General features: G+C 36.9%; 1 protein-coding gene across 5 annotated transcripts in view; it reads left to right on the forward strand.

The window, feature by feature from the left end:
* sky (GTPase-activating protein skywalker) overlaps window positions 1-21,821 on the forward strand; it is a 162,298-nt gene that overhangs the window by 95,198 nt on the left and 45,279 nt on the right. For 4 of the 5 annotated variants that reach the window (XM_090376626.1, XM_090376662.1, XM_090376643.1 and 1 more), the window contains one exon: window positions 13,629-13,721. The exons of the other annotated variant lie outside the window; for it this stretch is intronic. In XM_090376626.1, the coding sequence (XP_090232752.1) occupies window positions 13,629-13,721 (93 nt within the window). The remainder of the gene's footprint in view (window positions 1-13,628; window positions 13,722-21,821) is intronic. 5 annotated transcript variants of the gene reach the window in all.

Consider the following 21,821-nt stretch of genomic DNA (forward strand, 5'->3'; position numbering starts at 1 on the left):
CAATTTGAATCTGCGCCCCCTCAGGTTTTTAATCTGAGTAAGAGGAAGAATCCCTTCAGCATTCAGCTTTCTCAAGCCATTCAAGGCCTTATACTCCTCAATCAGATCACCTCGCAGGTGCCTACTCTCCAGGCACTGCAATTTGCAGAACTCAAGCCTTTCTTGGTAAGAGCACCCCTTTGTTCCCCTCACCAATCTTGTTGCCCTTCTTTGTACTCATTCTAGCAACTCTACATCTTTACTAAAATGAATCCTCCAGACCTGTACACAGTACTCTAGGTGATAATGGGATAATCACCTCCCTGTCGCTGCTAGCAAAATTCCTATATATCATTGACAAGACTCCAAAACCTGCCCTGGCAGCCAGTCTACACTGCTCAGCGAACTTCATATTCGACTGCACAATTACCCCCAGGTCTTTTTCACTTTCCACTTCCCTGAGTGTAGTACCACAGAGTTGGTCCGTTTCTCTTGGGTTACTGCTACCCATATGCTGCAGTACTTTGCATTTGTCAATGTTAAACTTCAGTTGCCACTTCTCAGCCCATTTGCCCAATTTTGTAGATCCAGTTGCAGTAGCATACTGTCTTTACTGTCGTTAACAACCCTGCCAACCTTTGTATCATCTGCAAACTTGGACATTAAACCTGATATATACCTTTATCAATATCATTGATAAATATACAAAACAATAATGGGCCCAACACTGAACCCTGGGGAACTCCATTAATAACATTTGTCCACAAAGAGCAGTTTTCATTGATTACCACTCTGTCGTCTCCCACTCAACCATCCCTTTATCCACTCTAGCAACTTACCCTTAATTCCATTTCATTCCAATTTGTACAGCAGTCTTCCATGTGCAACAGTATCAAAAGCTTTCCTGAAATCCAAGTATATGATATCAAAATTATTTTTGGCATTCAGTTCCTTTATGACCACATCATAGTATCCAATCAAATTATTATTATCATTAGCCATATAGTACAAGGAAGCCTGAGGCTTATGCTGCACCAGCCAAAAAAAAAAAAAAAAAAAAATCCGAATTACCCAGAGAGAGAAGTAGAAGGGAATCACCAAGGAAAAGAAGAATGATGATATCCAGCTCAGGACCTTGGTGTGCAAGCCCATACTGACCAGATGTGAGCCCCTGTGGTTAAATTGGTCAGACAAGACCTTACTTTAACAAACCCAATATTACTGCAGTCTTGTCTAGATGATTCTGCATTGCTTCTTTAACCATCCATTATTTTCCCTGGAACGCAAGTTAAACTAATAGGTCTGTAGTTACGTGTCACCTTTTGAACCCCCTTTGTGAATTGGTGATAATTTGCACACCTGCAGTCCATGGGGACTTCCATGAGTCCAAAGAAGCTCTCATAATTATGGCTAAGAGTTTGCTTACTTCCTTTGCTGCCTCCTTTAATATAACTGGATAGATCCCATCCACCCGAGGTGCCTTTTTTATGTTTAACTTCAATTTCTCCTCCACTTTGCTCTCAGTTATTACAAAATCACTTAGCTCCCTGTTAGTTTGATAAACTTCTGGCATTCCCCTCATTGAATAAATCCTCGTGTGAATGTAGATACAAAATACTCATTCAGTTTATCAGCTGCCTGAGCATGATCAAATAGTCAACCTATCTATGTTAAGTGATTCAATCTGATTCATCCCTTTACTTCTAGAGTTTACATAAGTAAAGAACTCTTTGCTGTTTTTCTTTGCATCCTTTGCCAAGGATTTCTCATAATCTGCCTTCGCCTGCCTAACCTCCTTTGTGACTTGATTACAGACTAGTTTATATCTGCCGTATTCTTCTGTGTCACCTGATAATTTATATGCATCACATACATTTTTCTTCTCTGCTATATGTCTCATTAGTTCATCTGACATCCATTTAGGCCCAAACATTGAACAGTATTTTTTAGTTGGAATGAAGAGTCTAGTAGCTTCCAAAATTAAGTCCCTGAAGGCTTTCCATTTAGAATTCAACATTGGTAACATCATCAGTTGATCCCACTGTACAGAATTTAAAAACTGTCTGAAACCCCTTGTAGTCACGTTTACGAAAGCAGTAGCCCTTCCCTTTTGCCTTGATGGTAGTTACATCTTTAAGTAATTCCCACATTAGTACATTGTGATCATTGTCACCCAGTGGTTCCTTTATCTGCACATTCTTAATGCATGAATAATCACTGCTGATAATCAGATCAAGAGCATGATCAACTCCCTCTGGTTGCCTCTCAAACATTTTGCTGTAGAAAACACAGTCATCCAATAAATCCACAAAAGTCTTGCTAGTGTGTGAGTGACCAACCCTTAAGTTCCAGTCGATATCTGGAAAGTTAAAATCTCCCATTATAAGACATTCTGATTTACTGACCTACTATTTCTCTGCACAGTTGCTCATTATATCCTTTCTATATACATTGTACTCCCCGAATTCCAATTCTGCACTGCTTTTGTCAGTGTGACACCACGTCTCTGATATCCCAACAATATCTGCCTTTGATGTCTTGACTTGCTCTTCAAGCTTGTCAAATTTATTAACTATACTGCTAGCATTGGTGTACATGCAAGTATACATGCACCTGTTTCTACACTTAGTTACCCTAACACAGCCCACGTATTTATTTTTTCCACTATTACTCCCAGCAGTCCTGGAAATCTCCATTGCCTTGCTTTCCAGGCTGCTGCTCATTCTAATAGAAGCAGTGCAAGTATCTCTTTTGCCTCTGCCTGCGGCCACTGTTAACCTTTTAGTCTGTGTATCCCCCCCCAAGCTAGCAGTTTTCCCCCCACCTAACACTGCCTCGATAGCATCAGCAAATAATTTTGCACCCTTTCTATTTAAGTGTACCCCATCCCTGTAGAAGTAATCTCTCCTGTCAACAAGCACAGACCAGGCTGAAAAAAAATTCTACCACTTGAGCCTTGAACAATCTCTCCAGGGCCAAATTGATCGACAAGGCTCTCATCATATAGTCCCTCCTATCATGTCTGGGTAGAATTGCCAATACTTTCACATTCAACTCTAACTCGGAGATTTTTTTTCAACATTGACCTGTACTTGTTAAGTAAATCTGCAGAATTACTGCAGGAGTAAACTTGGCATTTTGCAGCTCCAAAAAACTATTTGCATATCTTAAAAATTCAACAAACAATAATATATATATAGGCAGCACAAGAATGTTGTAATATACAAGAATCCAAAAGCAATTTAAAAGTAGTTTCAAATAATAAAAAAATAGACCAGACAGAAAAAATTAGTTCTGAGTTGGTAGTTCACCATTTAGACACAGTGCATTACCTATCCTTTGAAAACGCTATAATATTAGAGAAACATGATGCGAAATTTAAGCTGGAAACCAGTGAGACTCTAACAATAAGATCAATGAGCAAGTCAAACATACATAGACCTATAATAATTTCTGAGGAGTGAGATCTAAAACAAATATCCTGTAAGTTCAAATTTACGTTATTTGAACTTACAGGATATTTGGTGGGGGGGTTATGTTATTTCTGAAAAACATTCCATATCCTTTCCCCCCAAAAACCTTTTAGCTGTTCTAAATTTTGAAATTCTCAAACTATTAGTGAAATAAGAGGGGGCAGGAATTTTCCTTACTTAAACACCCCCACCTCACTTTTGAAATACTACAATGGAACGTGCCTGGCCATATAAATATGGCCTTTGATACATGTTTACTTCCCCTTTGATGATGGTATAAGCGAAAAGCTCTCATCAAGCATTGGCTATTTATCTCCCTTTATACCTCTAGTTATTTTCCTTGCATGGATTTAGGGTCAAAGCTTGCTTTCATTCCTTTGTCCTATTCATTTATCTTTAGGCAAGTCTTTCAGTACTATTTCCATCTATTCTAATTATACTTTATTTGAATGCAGTTATTCCTGAAAAACTTAAATCTCAGGTAAGAGAATTCTGATTAAAAATCAGATCTTTTGATTTAAAAAATTTAATTCAAAAGCAATTTAAAAGTAGTTTCAAATAATAAAAAAATAGACCGGACAGAAAAAAATTAGTTCTGAGTTGGTAGTTCACCATTTAGACACAGTGCATTACCATGAGGACACAGAAAAGTTAGCATTTGTCCAGTTTTATTAATATTAGTGGGTCTCGATTACACAAGTTGGCCAACGTGTCCTAGTATCAGGTTTTGAGACAATAGGATTCCCATGTTTGTTTTTTTATAGTTATTGTAGATCAGATATGGTGCAGACACTTTGAGAGTGCAAATGATGTAGTGTGCAGTGCAAATGTCAGTCATCACCATGGCCAAACAAAAACTCTTCTTTGGCTATGGTAATGACTGATGTTTGCACTGCATGAAAGATTTCTGGGTGAATTGGGGAAAATCATCAAACAATGGTTCCAACAGCACCCAAAAGAAAAATTCATTTATTTATTTACCTTTGATAGACCCATCCATCAAAAAGGCTTTCCAATCCGAGTTCCCTCATCTCCATGTCTTAGGACTCTCCTTTTTAAAAGCTTGGAAAAACTAATTATTAGTTTTTCTTATTTACTGAACTTTTGTGTTCAGTAAAAAATAAAATTTATTTCTCATTATATCACTTGGTTGTAATCTCATTTGGTTATATATCATTTTTATGATCTTTGTAGACACCAGTAACTTCAGAGGTGTTCCCATTTGTCAAAAGCTGTGGCATAATGTTGTTAGCATTTGTTCTTTGATAGAGCCATTGTAATGTTTCAGGTGTTATGCATTTGTGTATTATTTAATTATAAATAGGTATCTTATTTTAAGCATTAACTGTGTTAAATTTTTTGAATATTGCAATTGTGCAGATAGATTAAAATAGTGCATTTAATACTAACCAACACAGTGCCCAGTGTTTCTTCTTAAATTAGAAAATAATCTCACCTAGGATGAAAAATGATTTACAGAAAGGATCAAGAAGTAAGTAATAATTGTTTTGTTCTTAATTATAGATGAACCAAATGATTTTCAAGAAAAACTCTATTCTACCCAAGGAAAAGACATTTGCCATTTACGTAATTATAAAAGTAGTGCATTCCATCTTGATATTCTTCAAAATGGGAAGTTTTTGATATGATTTTTTATTAATATTAAACTTAAGTCTTTCAGAATTTAATTGGTTCCTTTAAGAGAGACATTAGAGAAACTAAGTGACTTATTTTCTGTTGGAGAATTAGTAATTTTGAATATCCTCTTTTTTAATCTTCTCTGGCTCTACCTCATTTTATCGAATTCATCTATTGTCTCTATTAATCTTCCAGTTCCACTAAACACTTCGGAGCAATATGGCCTTAGTTGCTAATGCTCCAAAAACCAAATAACAACAACCACCACTAAACACTTGAAACTCTTTAGCTTCCTTTCTTTGCAGTTTAACTTTCCTTAAAGTGAGATCATTTTCTTTGGCAATTTTAAAGTTTAGTTTTCTGGTTACACAGACCCAGCTGGTCAAGGTACTGGGGCTTTTGCAATTACTAATGACCTCTACCAGAATACCAGATAATCCTAACCACACAATTTTTTTTCTCTCACAAACAAGCCTTTCAGGTACTTGGTCAAGGTGAGTGGTTTTCTAGGTACCTCAGACCACAGCTTGGTGGATCATCTGCAAGGTGGTGGATCATCTCCTATTGTTCAAGGTTTAGGCCAAAATGGATGTCAGATGAACTAATGAGGCATATGGCAGAGAAGAAAAATGCATGGGATACTTACAAATTAACACATGACACAGAAGCCTATGATAGATACAAGTTGATATGCAACCAAGTTACAAAGGAGGTTAGGCAGGCAAAGGCAGATTACGAGAAATCCTTGGCAAGGGATGCAAAGAAAAACAGCAAAGAGTTCTTTACTTAGGTTAACTCTAGAAGGAAGGGGATGAATCAGATTGGTCCACTTGATATTGATGGGTCAACTGTTGATGATCCTGCTCAGGTAGCTAACAAACTAAATGAATATTTTGCATCGACATTCACACATGAGGAGTTATTCAGTGAGGGGAATGCCAGAGGTGTATTCCACTCTAGCAGTAAGCTACAGAATCTTGAAATAACTGGGAGCAAAGTGGAGGAGAAACTGTTGAAGATAAACACAAGAAAAGCACCTGGGGTGGATGGGATCTATCCAGTTATATTAAAGGAGGCAGCAAAGGAAGTAAGCAAACCCTTAGCCATAATTATAAGAGCTTCCTTGGACTCAGGGGAGGTACCCATAGACTGGAAATGTGCAAATGTGACCCCAATTCACAAAGGAGGATCAAAGTAATTATACACAAGTAATTATAGACCTGTGAGCTTAACTTCTGTTCCAGGAAAATTAATGGAGGCACTGGTTAAAGAAGCACTGCAGGATCATTTAGACAAGACTTCAGTTATAGCTCAGACACAGCATGGTTTTGTTAAGGGGAAGTCTTGCCTGACCAACTTGATTGGATATTATGATGCAGTCACAAAAGAATTGGATGCAGGGAATAACTTTGGTATTATATACTTGGATCTTAGAAAGGCTTTTGATACTGTTGCACATGGAAGACTGCTACACAAATTGGAGCAGTGTGACATTGGAGGCAAATTGCTGCTATGGATAAAGGGGTGGTTGAGGGGGAGAAGACAGAGAGTGGTAATCAATGGACACTGCTCATCGTGGACTAATGTTATTAGTGGAGTCCCTCAGGGCTCAGTGTTGGGTCCATTATTGTTTTCTGTATTTATAAATGATATGGATGATGGTATATCAAGCTTAATGTCCAAGTTTGCAGACGATACAAAGGTTGGCAGGGTTGTCAAGGACACTACTGACACTATGCTGCTGCAACAGGATCTGGAAAGGTTGAGCAGATGGGCTGAGAGGTGGCAAATGAAGTTTAACATTGACAAATGTAAAGTACTACACATGGGAAACAGCAACCCCAGAGCAACGTATCAACTCTGTGGTACTACACTGACAGTGGTAGAGAATGAAAGGGACCTGGGGGTGGTTGTGCAGGCAAAATATGAAGTTCTCTGAGCAGTGCAGACGGGCTGCAAGAGTAGCTCATGGTGTATTGTCAATGATATATAGGAATTTTTCCAGCCGGGATAAGGAGGTGATTATTCCATTGTATAAGGCAATGGTCAGGCCACACCTAGAGTACTGTATACAGGTCTGGAGGCCTCATTTCAAGAAGGATGTAGAGCTGCTGGAACGAGTACAGAGAAGGGCAACAAGATTAGTGAATGGAACAAAGGGGTGCTCTTACGAAGAAAGGCTTAAGTTTTGCAAATTACAGTGTCTGGAGACTAGGCACCAGCGAGGTGATCTGATAGAGGTGTATAAAGCCTTGAATGGTTTAAGCATGCTCAATGCTGATGGGATTCTTCCTCTAGCTCAGAAAAATCACCTGAGAGGGCATAAATTCAAATTGAGGAAAGACAGATGTAGGATAGACGTGAGGAAATTTGCCTTTAGCCAGCGGGTGGTTGGTTGGTGGAACAGACTTCCATCCCTTGTGGTGGAGGTTGATAGCCTAAATAAGTTTAAGGCTCAGCTGGACAGGTATTTGGAACGAACAGAGGGGGTGAAGTGGAAGTGGGTTTTTTTTTTTTTTTTTTTGGCTGATGCTGCATAAGCTTGCTTTCTTGCATCAAATGCCTCTACTAATGCTAATGCTAGAAGCCTTTCTCTCTTGGCCATTCTCAGCCTCTTTATTTTATATTATAAGAATGCAAAATGGATGATCTGTGAAATTTCAATTCTTCTTTTACTTTGTTGGATTACTGTTTTAAATCTTCTGATGTCAATGTTTGCTCAGATCATGTCAGTGAAATTATTCTTGTAGGAATGAGACCATTAATTCCACATACCACCTTAAAACCTTGTCCTTTATCTGAACCTTTATCTACAAATGTACTAAGGCTTTTCAAGATAAGAACTTTGCATATCACAATTGGCTTGCATCCAAATCTCCAGGTTCAATTTCTTCCTATACTAAAACTCGAAAAAATTGTAAAGCAGTTAATAATCAGTCCACACTAGATTTTGAAAAGGCTGAGAGTAGCAAACTTGCTTCTTGTCCAAAAGGTAGTCAAGCATTCTGGTCCCTTGCCAAAGCTATTGGCTACAACTTTTGCCGAACAGTACTCCTACCATCTGCTAAAACCTGTGGTTCTATTGCCACCTCAGCTAAAGAAAATTCCAGCTTAACACACCTTACTTCTCTTTTAACTCTTGCATTGACGATCGTGGTAAACTATGTCCTACCATTTCCAGTATGTTCCATCCTGTTCCTCCTGTGGTCTTTCATCAAAAGGATGTTCAGAAGAATTTTGAACAATCTTGATGCCAAAAAAGCTTCCAGTTCTGATGGTATTTCTCCACTTATTCCCAAAACTTGTGCTCCTAAGCTTCCTCGTGTTCTGCATTGCCTTTTTACACTTTCTTATTCCATTAGTGTTTTTCCCACTGTTGGAAATTTGCTCATATCCAGCTATTTCCTAAAAAGACTGACAAATCCCACCTATTCAGTTATCATCCCATTGACCTTACTTCCTGTTTTCTAAACTAAGGGAGAAATCCCTTAACTGCCAACTCCTAAACTATCTAGAAACCTCCAGAGAAATAGTGGGCCAGTAAATCAGAGTGTCTTATAATGGGGGATTTTAATTTCCCAGAGATTGACTGGAAATTGTGGGTTGGTCTCTCACACACTAGCAAGGCTTTTGTGGATTTATTGGGTGATTGTTTTCTACAGCAGCATGTTCGGGAGGGAAATAGAGGGAGTAATACCCTTGATCTGATTATCAGTAGTGATTCTTCGTGCATTAAGAATCTGCAGATAAAGGAAACACTAGGTGGCAGTGATCACAGTCTGCTGAAGTGGGATTTACTCAAAGTGGTAACTACCATCAGGGGTAAAGGGAAGGGTTTTTGCTTTCGTAAAGGTGACTACGGTGGTCTGAGACCGTATTTAAATTCTATACGGTGGGACCAGCTGATGATGATACCAACAGCAAATTCAAAATGGGAAGCATTCAAATAAATAACCTTGGAAGCTACTAGGCTTTTCATACCAACTAACAAATATTGTTCAACATTTAGGCCTAAATGGATGTCAGATGAACTAATTAGACATGTGGCAGAGAAGAAAAATACATGGGATACATATAAAATTAACAGGTGACACAGAATCCTATGACAGATATAAGCTGGTCTGTAACCAAGTCACAATGGAGGTTAGGCAGACAAAGGCAGATTAAGAGAAATCTTTGGAAAAGGATGCAAAGAAAAACAACAGAGTTCTTTCCTTATGTAAACTCTAGAAGGAAGGGGATGAATTAGATTGGTCCACTTGATATCGACGGTTCAACTGTTGATGATCCTGTTCAGGTAGCTAACAAACTGAACAAGTATTTTGCATCAACATTTACACATGAGAAATTATTCGGGGAGGGGAATTCCAGAGGTGTATTAAATTCTGGCAGTGAGCTAAATGATTTTGTAATAACTGAGAGTAAAATGGAGTAGAAATTGTTGAAAAGAAACATAAGAAAGGCACCTAGGTTGGATGAGATCTATCCATTTATATTAAAGGAGGCAGCAAAGGAAGTAAGCAAACATTTAGCCATAATTACGAGAGCTTCCTTGGACTCAGGGGAGGTACCCATTGTCTGGAAATGTGTAAATGTGATCCCAATGCTAAAGGAGGATCAAAGGGAGACACAGGTAATTACAGATCTGTTAGTTTAACTTCTGTTCCAGGGAAATTAATGGAGGCACAGGTTAAAGAAGCATTGCAGGATCATCTAGACAAGACTTCAGTTATAGCTTGAACACAGCATGGGTTTTTTAAGTGTAGGTTTTGTCTGACCAATTTGATTGGATACTATGATGTAGTCACAAAGGAACTGGATGCAAACAATAATTTTGATATCATATATTTGAATCTTAGAAAGGCTTTTGATACTGTTGCACATGGAAGACTGCTGCACAAATTGGAGCAGTGTGGCACTGGAGGCAAATTGCTGCTATGGATAAAGGGATGGTTGAGTGGGAGAAGACAGTGGAAATCAATGGACACTGCTCTTCGTGGACTAATGTTATTAGTGGAGTCCACCAGGGTTCAGTGTTGGGTCCTTTGTTGTTTTCTGTGTTCATTAATGATATTGATGATGGTATATCAGGCTTAATGTCCAAGTTTGCAGACAATACGAAGGTCGGCAGGGTTGTTAATGACACTAATGACAGTATGCTGCTGCAATTGGATCTAGAAAAGTTGAGAAGATGGGCTGAGAGGTGGCAACTGAAGTTTAACATTGACAAATGTAAAATACTGCATATGGAAAGAAGTAACCCCAGAGTAACATATCTGTTTGGTACTAAACTGACAGAGGTAGAGAGTGAAAAGGACCTGGGGGTATTTGTGCAGGCAGATATGAAGTTTTCTGAGCAGTGCAGATGGTCTGCAAGAGTAGCTCATGGTGTCTTGTCAATGATATATACAGGAATTTTTCTAGCAGCAATAAGGAGGTGATTATCCCCTTGTATAAGGCAGTGGTCAGGCTGCACCTTGAATACTGTATACACGTCTGGAGGCCTCATTTTTAGAAGGATGTAGAGCCATTGGAACGAGTACAGAGAAGGGCAACAAGATTAGTGAATGGAACAATGCGTGCTCTAATGAAGAAAGGCTTAAATTTTGTAAATTACAGTGTCTGAAGACTACGCACCTGCGAGGTGATCTGATTTAAGTGGATAAAGCCTTGAATGGTTTGAGCATTCTCAATGCTGATGGGATTCTTCCTCTTGCTCAGAATAATCACCTGAGAAAGTGCATAAATTCAAATTGAGGAAAGATAATTGTAGGATAGATGTGCAGAAGTTTGCCTTTAGCCAGCGGGTGGTTGATTGCTGGAACAAACTTCCATTTGTCGTCGTAGAAGTTGATAGCTTAAACAGATTCTAGGCAAAACTAGACAAACATTTGGGGTGGGTGGATGAGTGAAATGAGAAGGGTTTTTTTTTTTTTTTTTTTTTTGACTGATGCTATATAAGCTTGCTTCCTTGGATCATATGTCCTTGCTAATCTGATCAATGATTGCTGGTATAGATTCCATCAGTGTCGATCCACTGGTGATATACTCATCTATGGACAAACTCAATGGAAAAGTTTGGTGAAATTCAAGAAGTTGCTCTTGACATTTCAAAGGCTTTTGATCGTGTTTGGCATAAAGGTCTTCTAAAGAAGTTCCATATTATGGATTGTCGTCTGTTTTTTTAACCGGGTATCTAGTTTTCCTCTCCGACTGCTCACTATCGGTGATGGTAGTTGGCTCTAATTTCTTCACTATTGCTGGTGTTCCCCAAGGTTCAGTTCTTTTTCCCACTCTTTTCCTTTTATACAGGGTGTTTCAGTTAAACGTTTCAGAACTTCTAAGAGGGGTAGGGTACATCCTGACAACTCGAAATCATATAGCAATGTGGGGTCGGAAATGCTTTCCTGAAGCGGTGTTGTACACAGAAGCACCATAAAGAAAAGAGACCATAAGTGAGAAATCGTTTTAATAATACATGAAAAGAAGCAAAAGGTACATGGATTAAAGTAAGTGTTCGAAGTTTCTTCCACGGGCTACAATGCATGCCTCACATCTCCGACGCATGGACATCCGAACATTCTGGAATACTCCAGGCAGCGTGTCCAGACACAGCAACCGGAGGATTATGCACCTCGTTTTGCTTTCGCACAGTGGTACCTTGGAAAATGTGCTACAAATCCCCTTTTTCCTGCTGAAGTGTTGTTTTCCGATGAGGCATCCTTCACAAGGGAAGGAATTTTCAACACGCATAACGACCATATCTGGGCGGTCGAGAACCCGCATGCAATACGACGTCGTGCAGCACAGATTCGATTTTCGGTCAATGTATGGGCCGGTATTAGCGAATTACCGGGAGATCACCTCATCGGACCTTACCTGTTATCATGTCGTCTAACCGGACCTATCTACTTGATCTTTCTGCAGCAAGTATTGCCACAACTTTTGAGAGATGAACAGATTTCTGCATCGACGCAACAGACAATGTGGTTCCAACATGATGGAAGCCCCTGCCCATTATAGCGGAGATGTTCGTAACTACCTGGATGTCACATTTGGTCAACAGTGGATCGGACGTGGTGGTCCCGTGCGTTGGCCTGCTCGGTCACCCGACCTATCATGTCTTGATTTTTATTTCTGGGGTCATATGAAAATCGCTAGTTTTATGACACCCCTGTTGACAATGCTGAGGAGCTGGTTGCAAGAATCGCAGTAGCTGCCGAAGAAATTCGCTTGGAGTATTCCAGAATGTTCGGATGTCCATGCGTCGGAGATGTGAGGCATGCATTGTAGCCCGTGGAAGAAACTTCGAACACTTACTTTAATCCATGTACCTTTTGCTTCTTTTCATGTATTATTAAAACGATTTTCTCACTTACGGTCTCTTTTCTTTATGGTGCTTCTGTGTACAACACCGCTTTCAGGAAAGCATTTCCGACCCCACGTTGCTATATGATTTTCGAGTTGTCAGGATGTACCCTACCCCTCTTAGAAGTTCTGAAACGTTTAACTGAAACACCCTGTATATTAATGACTTTCCATTAACTTGAAATTCTATCCATAGTTTTATTGATGATGGCTCATTGCATTCCAATTTCCAGTTTGTGCAGATTGGAAGGGAAGGTTGAGAAACCTTGCCCTGCACAAATGCCTTAAATGCTGATCTCCAGGTAATTCTCTAATGGGACAAAGATAACTTTAATTTCAATCCAGCTTTCTGATCAATGATTGCTAGTATATATGATACAATCTGCAGAAATTAAAGTCTAATGTCAGGGAGTCTTCTTTCATATTCTCAACCTTACAACCCTTCTGTGTTCATAAATATCATAGGCTCTAATACCTTTCATGTGTAGGATTTTCTTAAAAAAAAATTAAAAAAAAACAGAGATACTAATTTATGTTTCTATATTAAAGAATAACAGCATTTTTTGTATTTATTTTTTTAATTCTCATTATCATCCATTTTAAGCTGTGGCTCCTACTGCCATTTCTATTTTCATGGGCAGTCTACACCACATTTGACCATTCAGTGGAGCCCACTTGTACTGAAAAAGTAGGAGTCCACTACTCCAATGGCAATGTATTTTTAATACTACTCCAATGGCAATGTATTTTTAATGATAGGATAAATTTTGATAGAAATCTCATCCTAGTGATAATAAATATACATTAATTGAAGCTACTATTTTTTTTTACGAAAAAAATAGTGGCAAACCATTTCATAATCAAATTGATAAGATTAGGTCATAATCATGATGTAAACTGCAGAGAACTTAATATTTATGAATATCATACTCATATCTATAATTTCTACAGAAATATCACTTTCTCTTTATATAAACTGAACTTCTTTATAATAGACTGCCACAATGAAGCTAGGAATAAATTGCCAAAAAAAACCCATTAGATCAGTTTTTTATAATTATACTAATATTTTTGAAAACTTGTAATTTTTGCATTATTGTAGCTTAACAGAGATGAAATTTATTAAGTAGTTATTGTTAATCATTAATTTTTGTGTTTTTATTTTTACAGAAAAAGATATCACCAGATACAAAAGAGCGAACAAAATCAATGGGAATTGTACCTTTAGGAAAATTCAAATCTGATATCTTAGATGCAGAACAGGTTCTTTTTTTTTTTTCTTATTTTTCTTTCCAAACTAAAATTAACTAAATGAGATATTAAAATTTAAATGTTATTTATTTCAGTATCTTACTCACATTCATTTTAAAAGTTTTATATATATATATATATATATATATATTTAATAAATCAGAGTTGTGATACTCAGTGAGTTCTATATTGCATATTAATTGGCTGCTGGAATAGGTCATGGGGTCTTGTCAATAATATACAGGAATTTTGTGAGCAGAGATAAGGAGGTGATTATCCCCTTGTATAAGGCAATGGTCAGGCCACACCTTGAGTACTGTGTACGAGTCTGGAAGCCTCATTTTAGGAAGAATGTAGAGTTGCCATAATGAGTACAGAGAAGGGCAGCAAGACTGGTTATGGGAACAAAGGGATGCACTTACGAAGAAAGGCTTAAGTTCTGCAAATTGCAGCTTCTGGAGACTGATTATCCCCTTGTATAAGGCAATAGTTAGCGGGTAGTTGCTTGCTGGAACAAACTTCCATCTGTTGTTGTGGAAGTTGATAGCTTAAATAAATTCAAGGCAGAACTTGAACAAACATTTGGAACAAATGGATCAGTGAAATGGGAAAGGGTTTTTTTTTTTTTTTTTTTTTTGGCTGATGCTGTATAAGCTTTCTTTATTGCATTATATGTCTCTACTAACGCTAATGCTAATTCATAGAGAAATAGGAGAAATTTTCCTCAATATTTTGCATAGAAACACTTCAGTGCAACACTCCAAAATTCAATAAAATTTCGGTGTTGCACAAGTGTTCCATGCAAAATATTGAAGTAAATTTCTTAGTTTTTTATGAAAAAAAATATATATACTGTGTGTGTGTGAAATAAGTAATAAAAATGCAGAAAAAATAGAGAATTAGAAAAAGAGTTTCACATCAGATTAATGCCATCAAAATATTGGTTAAACATTACATCAGTCTGTAAAACATATTACAATATTTATTGAACTGTATACTAAGGGAATCAAATGGCAAATGAAATTTAATAAGAATATGGAATACAGTCAGTCCTCGTATAACACATGTTTACACTACACGAATTCAATCATACACGATTTATAAATAGGGGAACAATATTGTATATAACATGAACGAATTCGCCTTTGTGTTTACAAGAAATGGCAATCGGATGCGGAATCACCCCAATGGAATGCAACATGATAGGAATGAAGAGAAGATTCTGAAAATGTATTTATGTTTTTTATATCAGTGAAGGGGAAAGACATTTCACCATGAATAACGTAAAAGTCCAGCTATCAGTATTATCGCAAATGCAATTAGATCGAGTTTACTACCAGTTTATAACAGATTCCACTAGCAGGAACGCAACTGGAAATTGTTTTATTGTTGTAACCAGCAGAAATGTGCTTTAGTAAAATGTGAGGTGTTAATAGTGTATCTCTGCCTTTACGGTGTTGTTTATTCAGTTGCTACATGCGCGCAGCTTTGTTTATGTGTATCAAGCGTGCCTCCTCATTTTGTAATTGTGCTTTATTCCCTAAAAATGAGTAAAATATTTAAAAGGTGTGAAAAGGAAGTGTCCTGGTGAAGGGCTACAGATTCACTACAGATTCGGAGAAAAAAAGAAAAGCAATATCGATAAACAGAGGTGGACTGGGTCAAAAATTTTTACCCAGGAAAATTTGTAGTGGTCTCATACTATGGTTTATGGCCAAAATCACACCGGTCCACCGAGGTTTCCCTGGTAAGGCTTATGGCCAGTCTGCTTCTGTCGATAGAGGAAAAAATATGAAATTGTGAAACGAAATGAAAGACCATGTGATATTGCATGTGCTACAGGTCTAAATGAGGCAATGCCGAGAATTAGAAAGATGCATAAAAACAACTTTCATAGTAGGAATAACTCAAAGTGTAATTAAAATCCATTAGATCAAGACACAAAGAATTGGAAGAGATGGAACGGCTGTCATTTGTTTCAATAGAAAATCAAACAAAAAACAAGTTTGCTTAAGATAGAAACAAAAGCATTAGCAATATTTTATTACGTAATAGTCGTAATAAAATACTTACATATTTTTTTACGATAATTTATTGTGTTTGGTAATGTTTTGGTTACAAATATGTGTTCAGTCTTGGGTGGTCGGCACCTAACCCTATTTTCTCATAGGGCCTGTTGTTTATATTGCTTGATTTTGAATTGCATGAGGGTTTCTTGGAACACAACTATCATGCTAAACGAGGACTGACTGTATAAGTATTCAGAGTAAAAGTATACCTATAGAGCCATAAGGTCAAGTATTTAAGTAATCTAAGTTGGACTTCATTGTTATACCCTATAATTAAACACATAATTTATAATAAAACAATGTTCTTTAATTCCTTCATGGATTATCCTGAGATATCTCGTTTTCAGTTTAAAAAGTTATTTGGAACTACACAAAATATCTTGGGATACAATAATACTTGAAAACAATAATACCTCCAAATTTAGGACTCAAACATATTTTCTTGGGAATTTGTCTGGCTAATTTTGCACTAGCCAAGTAAATCCCGAGATTTCTCAGGATTTTCTTATGCCTGGGGACGACTGGCTTTCGTTTTACTTATAATGTACAGCAATGTAAGAACAGTAGCGCGCGTTCCTGTGGTCATTTTTTAAATTTATTTGTATAATGAGTAATGAAGAGTTTTTATGTTCCTTTCTTTTATCTCAAGTGCAAATTTTTAATTTTAAAAATATTTTAAGAGTATATTTTAAACCGACTTGTTGAACTCTTTCCAATGGTGTATAATAAGCTATAGGTTGTCGAAAACATTTTGCCCCTCCCCACACATTTACCCCACATTTCTCAAACAAATTTTTGTCAACAACGATCAATATGGTGATCAATATGGCATTGTTGTCTCACATGTACAAACTCATGCAAAATTTCAAGTCAATAGGATGAGTGGTTCCAGAGATACAATGCTGTGACAGACGGACAACCGAGTGGCATTATAAGGGTCCTTCGTTAGACTATGGACCCTAAAAATGATAAGTAAAAATAATTTCATAATAAAGTTTTTGTAGAATATTCCAAATTTTTATTAAGTTCTCATCCGACACCCTGTGCCGACTTCTTTTCTTCCTCTTTGTGTGTCGGTTTCTGAATGAAGTTCCCGAAGCAGCCACGAATCAACATATTTTGTTGGATCGAAGCGGGTCAGCGGCAGGCCTACAATTTTAAGAAACAGTAGTGAAGAAACTGTTTTTGTCATCAACAAAGTTCTGGTTGGGCTGGCGATCAGATTCATTTGTGAAAATCCTCGTTCGCATTCACTCGATGAAATTGGTATCGTACTCAGAGCCTCCATCAAATGCTTCAGTTCTTCCGAAACCATCTTTTCAATTAGGTATTCATGAAATCCACATTGTATCTCTTTCATTTAACTGTAACCTAATTGACAATTTTCTAACTTCATTTTCACCAACTTCATTTTGCCAACAACTCATGTTTAGAAGGTTTAATACCTTCATTGTCCCCGTTTTCCTTCTGTCGTCATCGGTATTAACTCGAAAATGTCAGTGTCGTTCGGATATTCAGGTACTGTGACCATGTAAACAGAGATAGGGAGAATTTCCAGAAAAATGTGGATAACGCACTTCTGCGCAACAACAGATGATTATTTGTCGGGGTAAAAGTAGAGCAAAGTTTCCGGTACCCCCCTCCCCCCATACTTCTCCTTCAACCCATGCACGGTACTGAGTACTATAGGTTTTGATACCTTTCGTGTTGGGGTTTTCATAAAAAAAAAAAAAAAAAAAAATCACGCTCTCCTAATTCTCAAACGGGGCGCTTACAGTTGATTCACAGTGGTGTTCAATCTACAGCCTGCCCAGAAAGTGAACTAAAGCAGCATTTTAAATTTTGTTAATTATCAAAAAAAATTTCTCATTAAATGTTTTGTTCAGTAAATGTAATTGTGTATTGTACTTAATAAAAGTTTCGAATATTTTCAATTTTACTTTTACATGCAACAAGATATGGAAAATGTAACACACTAAAGAAATCTAACTTTGAATTTTTTTTTAATATGGCGCCTGTACGGGAAAAGTTTGGACACCACTGCAGTAGAAGGTGGACCAGAGCCCGTTGGGAATACGAAGTCCCCCTTGATATGCTGACCAGCACAACTTCTCCGTATGTGGGGCAGGTGATTGGATAGGTTTTACCAGGTACCACTAAGTTGCAGAATGGTAATCACTTTAGCTCTCTTAATTCGTGCAGCAGCACCAATTGCCTAAATGCCAGAAATGCGAACAGTGTGTACCGAGTTAATTCTCTCCTAATCCGTTCCTATATGAAAATTTTCTTTGCTCAACAGAAACTATTTTAAATGTAACTTCCAGGGGGAATTCAAAATGATTCGCTATAAAAGGACTTCGGTAAACAGAGATCCGACTGAGTAATTTAGAATTATAAAAATGGTTATACAGTTTTATATAGACAATATCTTAACACAGTGAAAAATGCAAATTTAGTTAAATAATTTTAAGCTTATTTGAACAGTAGGTAAACATGTGAACAAAACTTACGGAATATTACAAATTTCGGAGTGCACTGCTTCCAAATGTCACACACACACAAAAGTACATGTGAAATTTGGAAGCAGTGCATTTTTTTTTGGGGCGGTACACCGTACCGTCCCAAAAAAAAAAACACTGACTATAACTAAATACTTATATCCCCACTTTTTCCATATTATATGGTGTTACTTGAAACTTTATATATATATTTATTTATTTATTTTAAATAAAAATAAAAGTGCCAGTAGCATGGCAAACCAGTAGACTGAAAAATAAACCAATACATAATAAAATGAAAAAAAGGGGGAAGCAATTGAGGTCCTCTGATGAGATGGCACATAATGGTCAGTCTATTTTATTTTTATCTTGTTGGTCACATGTTGCAGTTGGTTTCCATCTCCGTTCTTAATGATATTTCATATAATTTGGACCTGGTACTATCTTCCAGGCTCCATTAAATTTAAATTAATTGGCTTTTTCTAAATTATTTTAGGCGTGTTCCCTAAAATAATACCCTGTGTTACTCTTTATATTGTTCTCCACCTTTGTATTTTTATTATCTATTTGTTTATTTTTTGCCCTACCAGATTGCCATGCTACTGGCACCTGTTCCATTTATTTTTATTTAAAATATAATAATCAACATATGGCAAATAATGCATTGTAGCCACTGATGTTTGATCTACTAATTTCTATTCTAATTTTTTGCATTTTAAATCTCCTCCTAATCTCCTAAAATTTTACATTTTAGGAGATTATCATTTTGTATAAGGCAATGGTCAAGCCATCTCTCGAGTACTGTGTACAGGTCTGGAGGCCTCATTTTAGGAAGGATGTAGAGTTGCTAGAACGAGTACAGAGAAGGGCAACAAGATTGGTGAGGAGAACGAGGGCTTAAGCTCTTACCAAGTAAGGCTTAAGTTCACGCTCTTGTTCTTTGGCTTAAGTTCTGCAAGAACTTAAGCCAAAGAACAAGAGCGTGCAATTGAGGGAGAAGAGAATTAAGATCCTACAGATGAAGAACCAATAAATTTGCTGACTGCATAAGGACTTAGTGAAGCTTTCAAACACTGAAAAAATGTGTGATTATTTCTGGGAGAATGACTCTGATATGGAACAAAGTTCCAAGGTAATAAGAAATTTAAAGAAAGAAATGAATCTCTACATGATTTTGTAGGGATTCATTTCATATGTACGATATGAAATGAATCAAAGTACAACTCAAAATCAACATATTTTTCAGTCCAAAGATATGAAAACTAAACAGCTCAGGATCATCAGATTAATAGTCATGATTTTAATTGGCATTTTAAGTTTAATTTTGATATGTAACGTAGCTAAATTATATGTATATAATGTAGAATATTTTATATGTACAAACTTTTGAATATTAAATATTTTGACCCACATTTGTCTATTTACTTCCATTTATTATTGATTAGGAAATATCCTATGGCACAGACTGCAGCTCAAAAATACATATGTTATGGGAAAACGGCACTCATTTAGCACTGATTCACTTAGCAATATTTTGCCAGAATGAATTACCAGCATTAAGTGGGGGGGGGGCGTCACCTGTACTGTTCAAGACAGACCTAAATGGATGTCAGATGATCTAATGAGACATGTGGCAGAGAAGAAAATTGCATGGGATGCATGTAAATTATCAGATGATTGAGAAGTCTATGGTAGATAGTAGTCTACAATCAAGTCACAAAGGAGGTTAAGAAAGTCAAGGCAGATTAGCATTAGCATTAATAGAGGCATATGATTCAAGAAAGCAAGCTTACACAGCATCAGCCAAAAAAAAAAAAAAAAAATTAATTTCACACATCCATTCACTCTTTTAGAGTTTGTCTAAGTTTCTCCTTGAATTTATTTAAGCTATCAACTTCCACAACAACAGATGGAAGTTTGTTACAGCAATAAACTAAACTACCCACTGTCTAAAGCAGTGGTTTTCAACTGGGGTACCGCTGCACACTAGGGTGCTGCAACAACATTCTTGGGGTGTCGTGTAATTTGGCTTTAAGTTACTTAAAGTTATTATTTATTTATTATTATTTTTTTAAATTTATACATTATTTCATTATAAAAAGGTGTATGGTATCCATAGTACTGTATCTTTTTAATTTTGTGGTGACTATAATTAATCTTTATTTAGTACCTCTATATAAAGAATAAAATTATTATATATATTAAAAGGTTGAAAACCTCTGTGTTAGGTATTTATTTTGGCTTAGGTGTGCCGTGAAAAAATTACTGGGACACTAAGGACGCCGTGAACCGAGAAAGTTTGGGAACTTCTGGTCTAAAGGCATAATTCCACACATCTATTCTACAACTGTCTTTCCTCAATTCGAATTTATGGCCCCTCAGGTTTGTAATCAGAGCAAGAATACCATCAGCATCAAGCCTGCTCAACCCATTCAAGGCCTTATACACCTCAATCAGATCATCTCACATGTCTAGTCCCTATAAGCTGCAATTTAAGATGTTAGAGAGGCTGATGGATTCTCTAACAAAGAACTCATTTCCATGAGTTTTTTGTTAGAGGCCTTCTCATTGTTGATCATCTCTTGTACATCGTCTTCATCAATTTCGTCTAATCCTGCTCTTTACTAAGCTTAACAATTTGCGCTTTAACATTCTCAACTGAATCATCAGTTTCTTGGGAATCCTTTATGCAATCCTTCCAAACTTTCCTTCACATTCCATTCATGGTTTTTTGAGTCACTTCATCCCAGGCACTTAATGTTTTTGTGATGGCAGTTTTTGTTGTAGGATTTCCAGTATTCCTTTAGACTCTGTGCATTTTTACCAGTGTCGAGGCTTTAAAAGCTTGGGAAAAGGCGTTCCTTATGTAGTAAGCTTTAAATGTAGCAATAAGACCTTGTTCCATTGGTGGTTGAATTAGAGATGTAGTGTTTGGAGGCATTTAAAATATTTTTATAATTGTTCAAGTATTCTAAGCTCTCTTTGCTTGGATATCCTGGTGCATTGTCCATGATTAGAATTGCTTTCTAATCAAGGTTATTTTTCGCACAATATTTTTCTGCTGCAGGACAGAAGAATTCAGCATGCCAATCAAAGAAAAGAGGCCTGGTTACCCAAGCTTTTTTATTAGCCCTCCAAATTACAGGTAGGTTTGATTTAGTGAAACCTTTAAGAGCCCTTGGATTTTTTGAATGGTAAACAAAAAAAAAGGGGTTTTAATTTAAAATCCTCTGCTGCATTACCACACAACAATAGTCAACCAATCCTTCGCCACTAGCTTGGCATTTTGGCATGTTTTTTTCTTCTTTCGATATGAAACTTCTTTTAGGCATTAGTTTCCAAAAATAGTCCTGTTTCATCTATGTTAAAAACTTGTTGAACAGTATAACAACCTCTTTAATAACTTTAGCATGTTCTTTTTTGGAAGTTTCGGCTCCTTGATTTGCACTTGTGGCTTCTTCCTGGATTGCTATGTTGTGTACGTTATAGTGCTTTTTAAATCTATCAAACCAGCCCATACTAGTGTTAAATGGTTCCACATTTTT

This window comes from Mastigoproctus giganteus, chromosome 1 (assembly GCF_048544385.1).
Source record: "Mastigoproctus giganteus isolate SK-2022 chromosome 1, ASM4854438v1, whole genome shotgun sequence".
Classification (NCBI taxonomy): Eukaryota; Metazoa; Arthropoda; class Arachnida; order Uropygi; family Thelyphonidae; genus Mastigoproctus; species Mastigoproctus giganteus.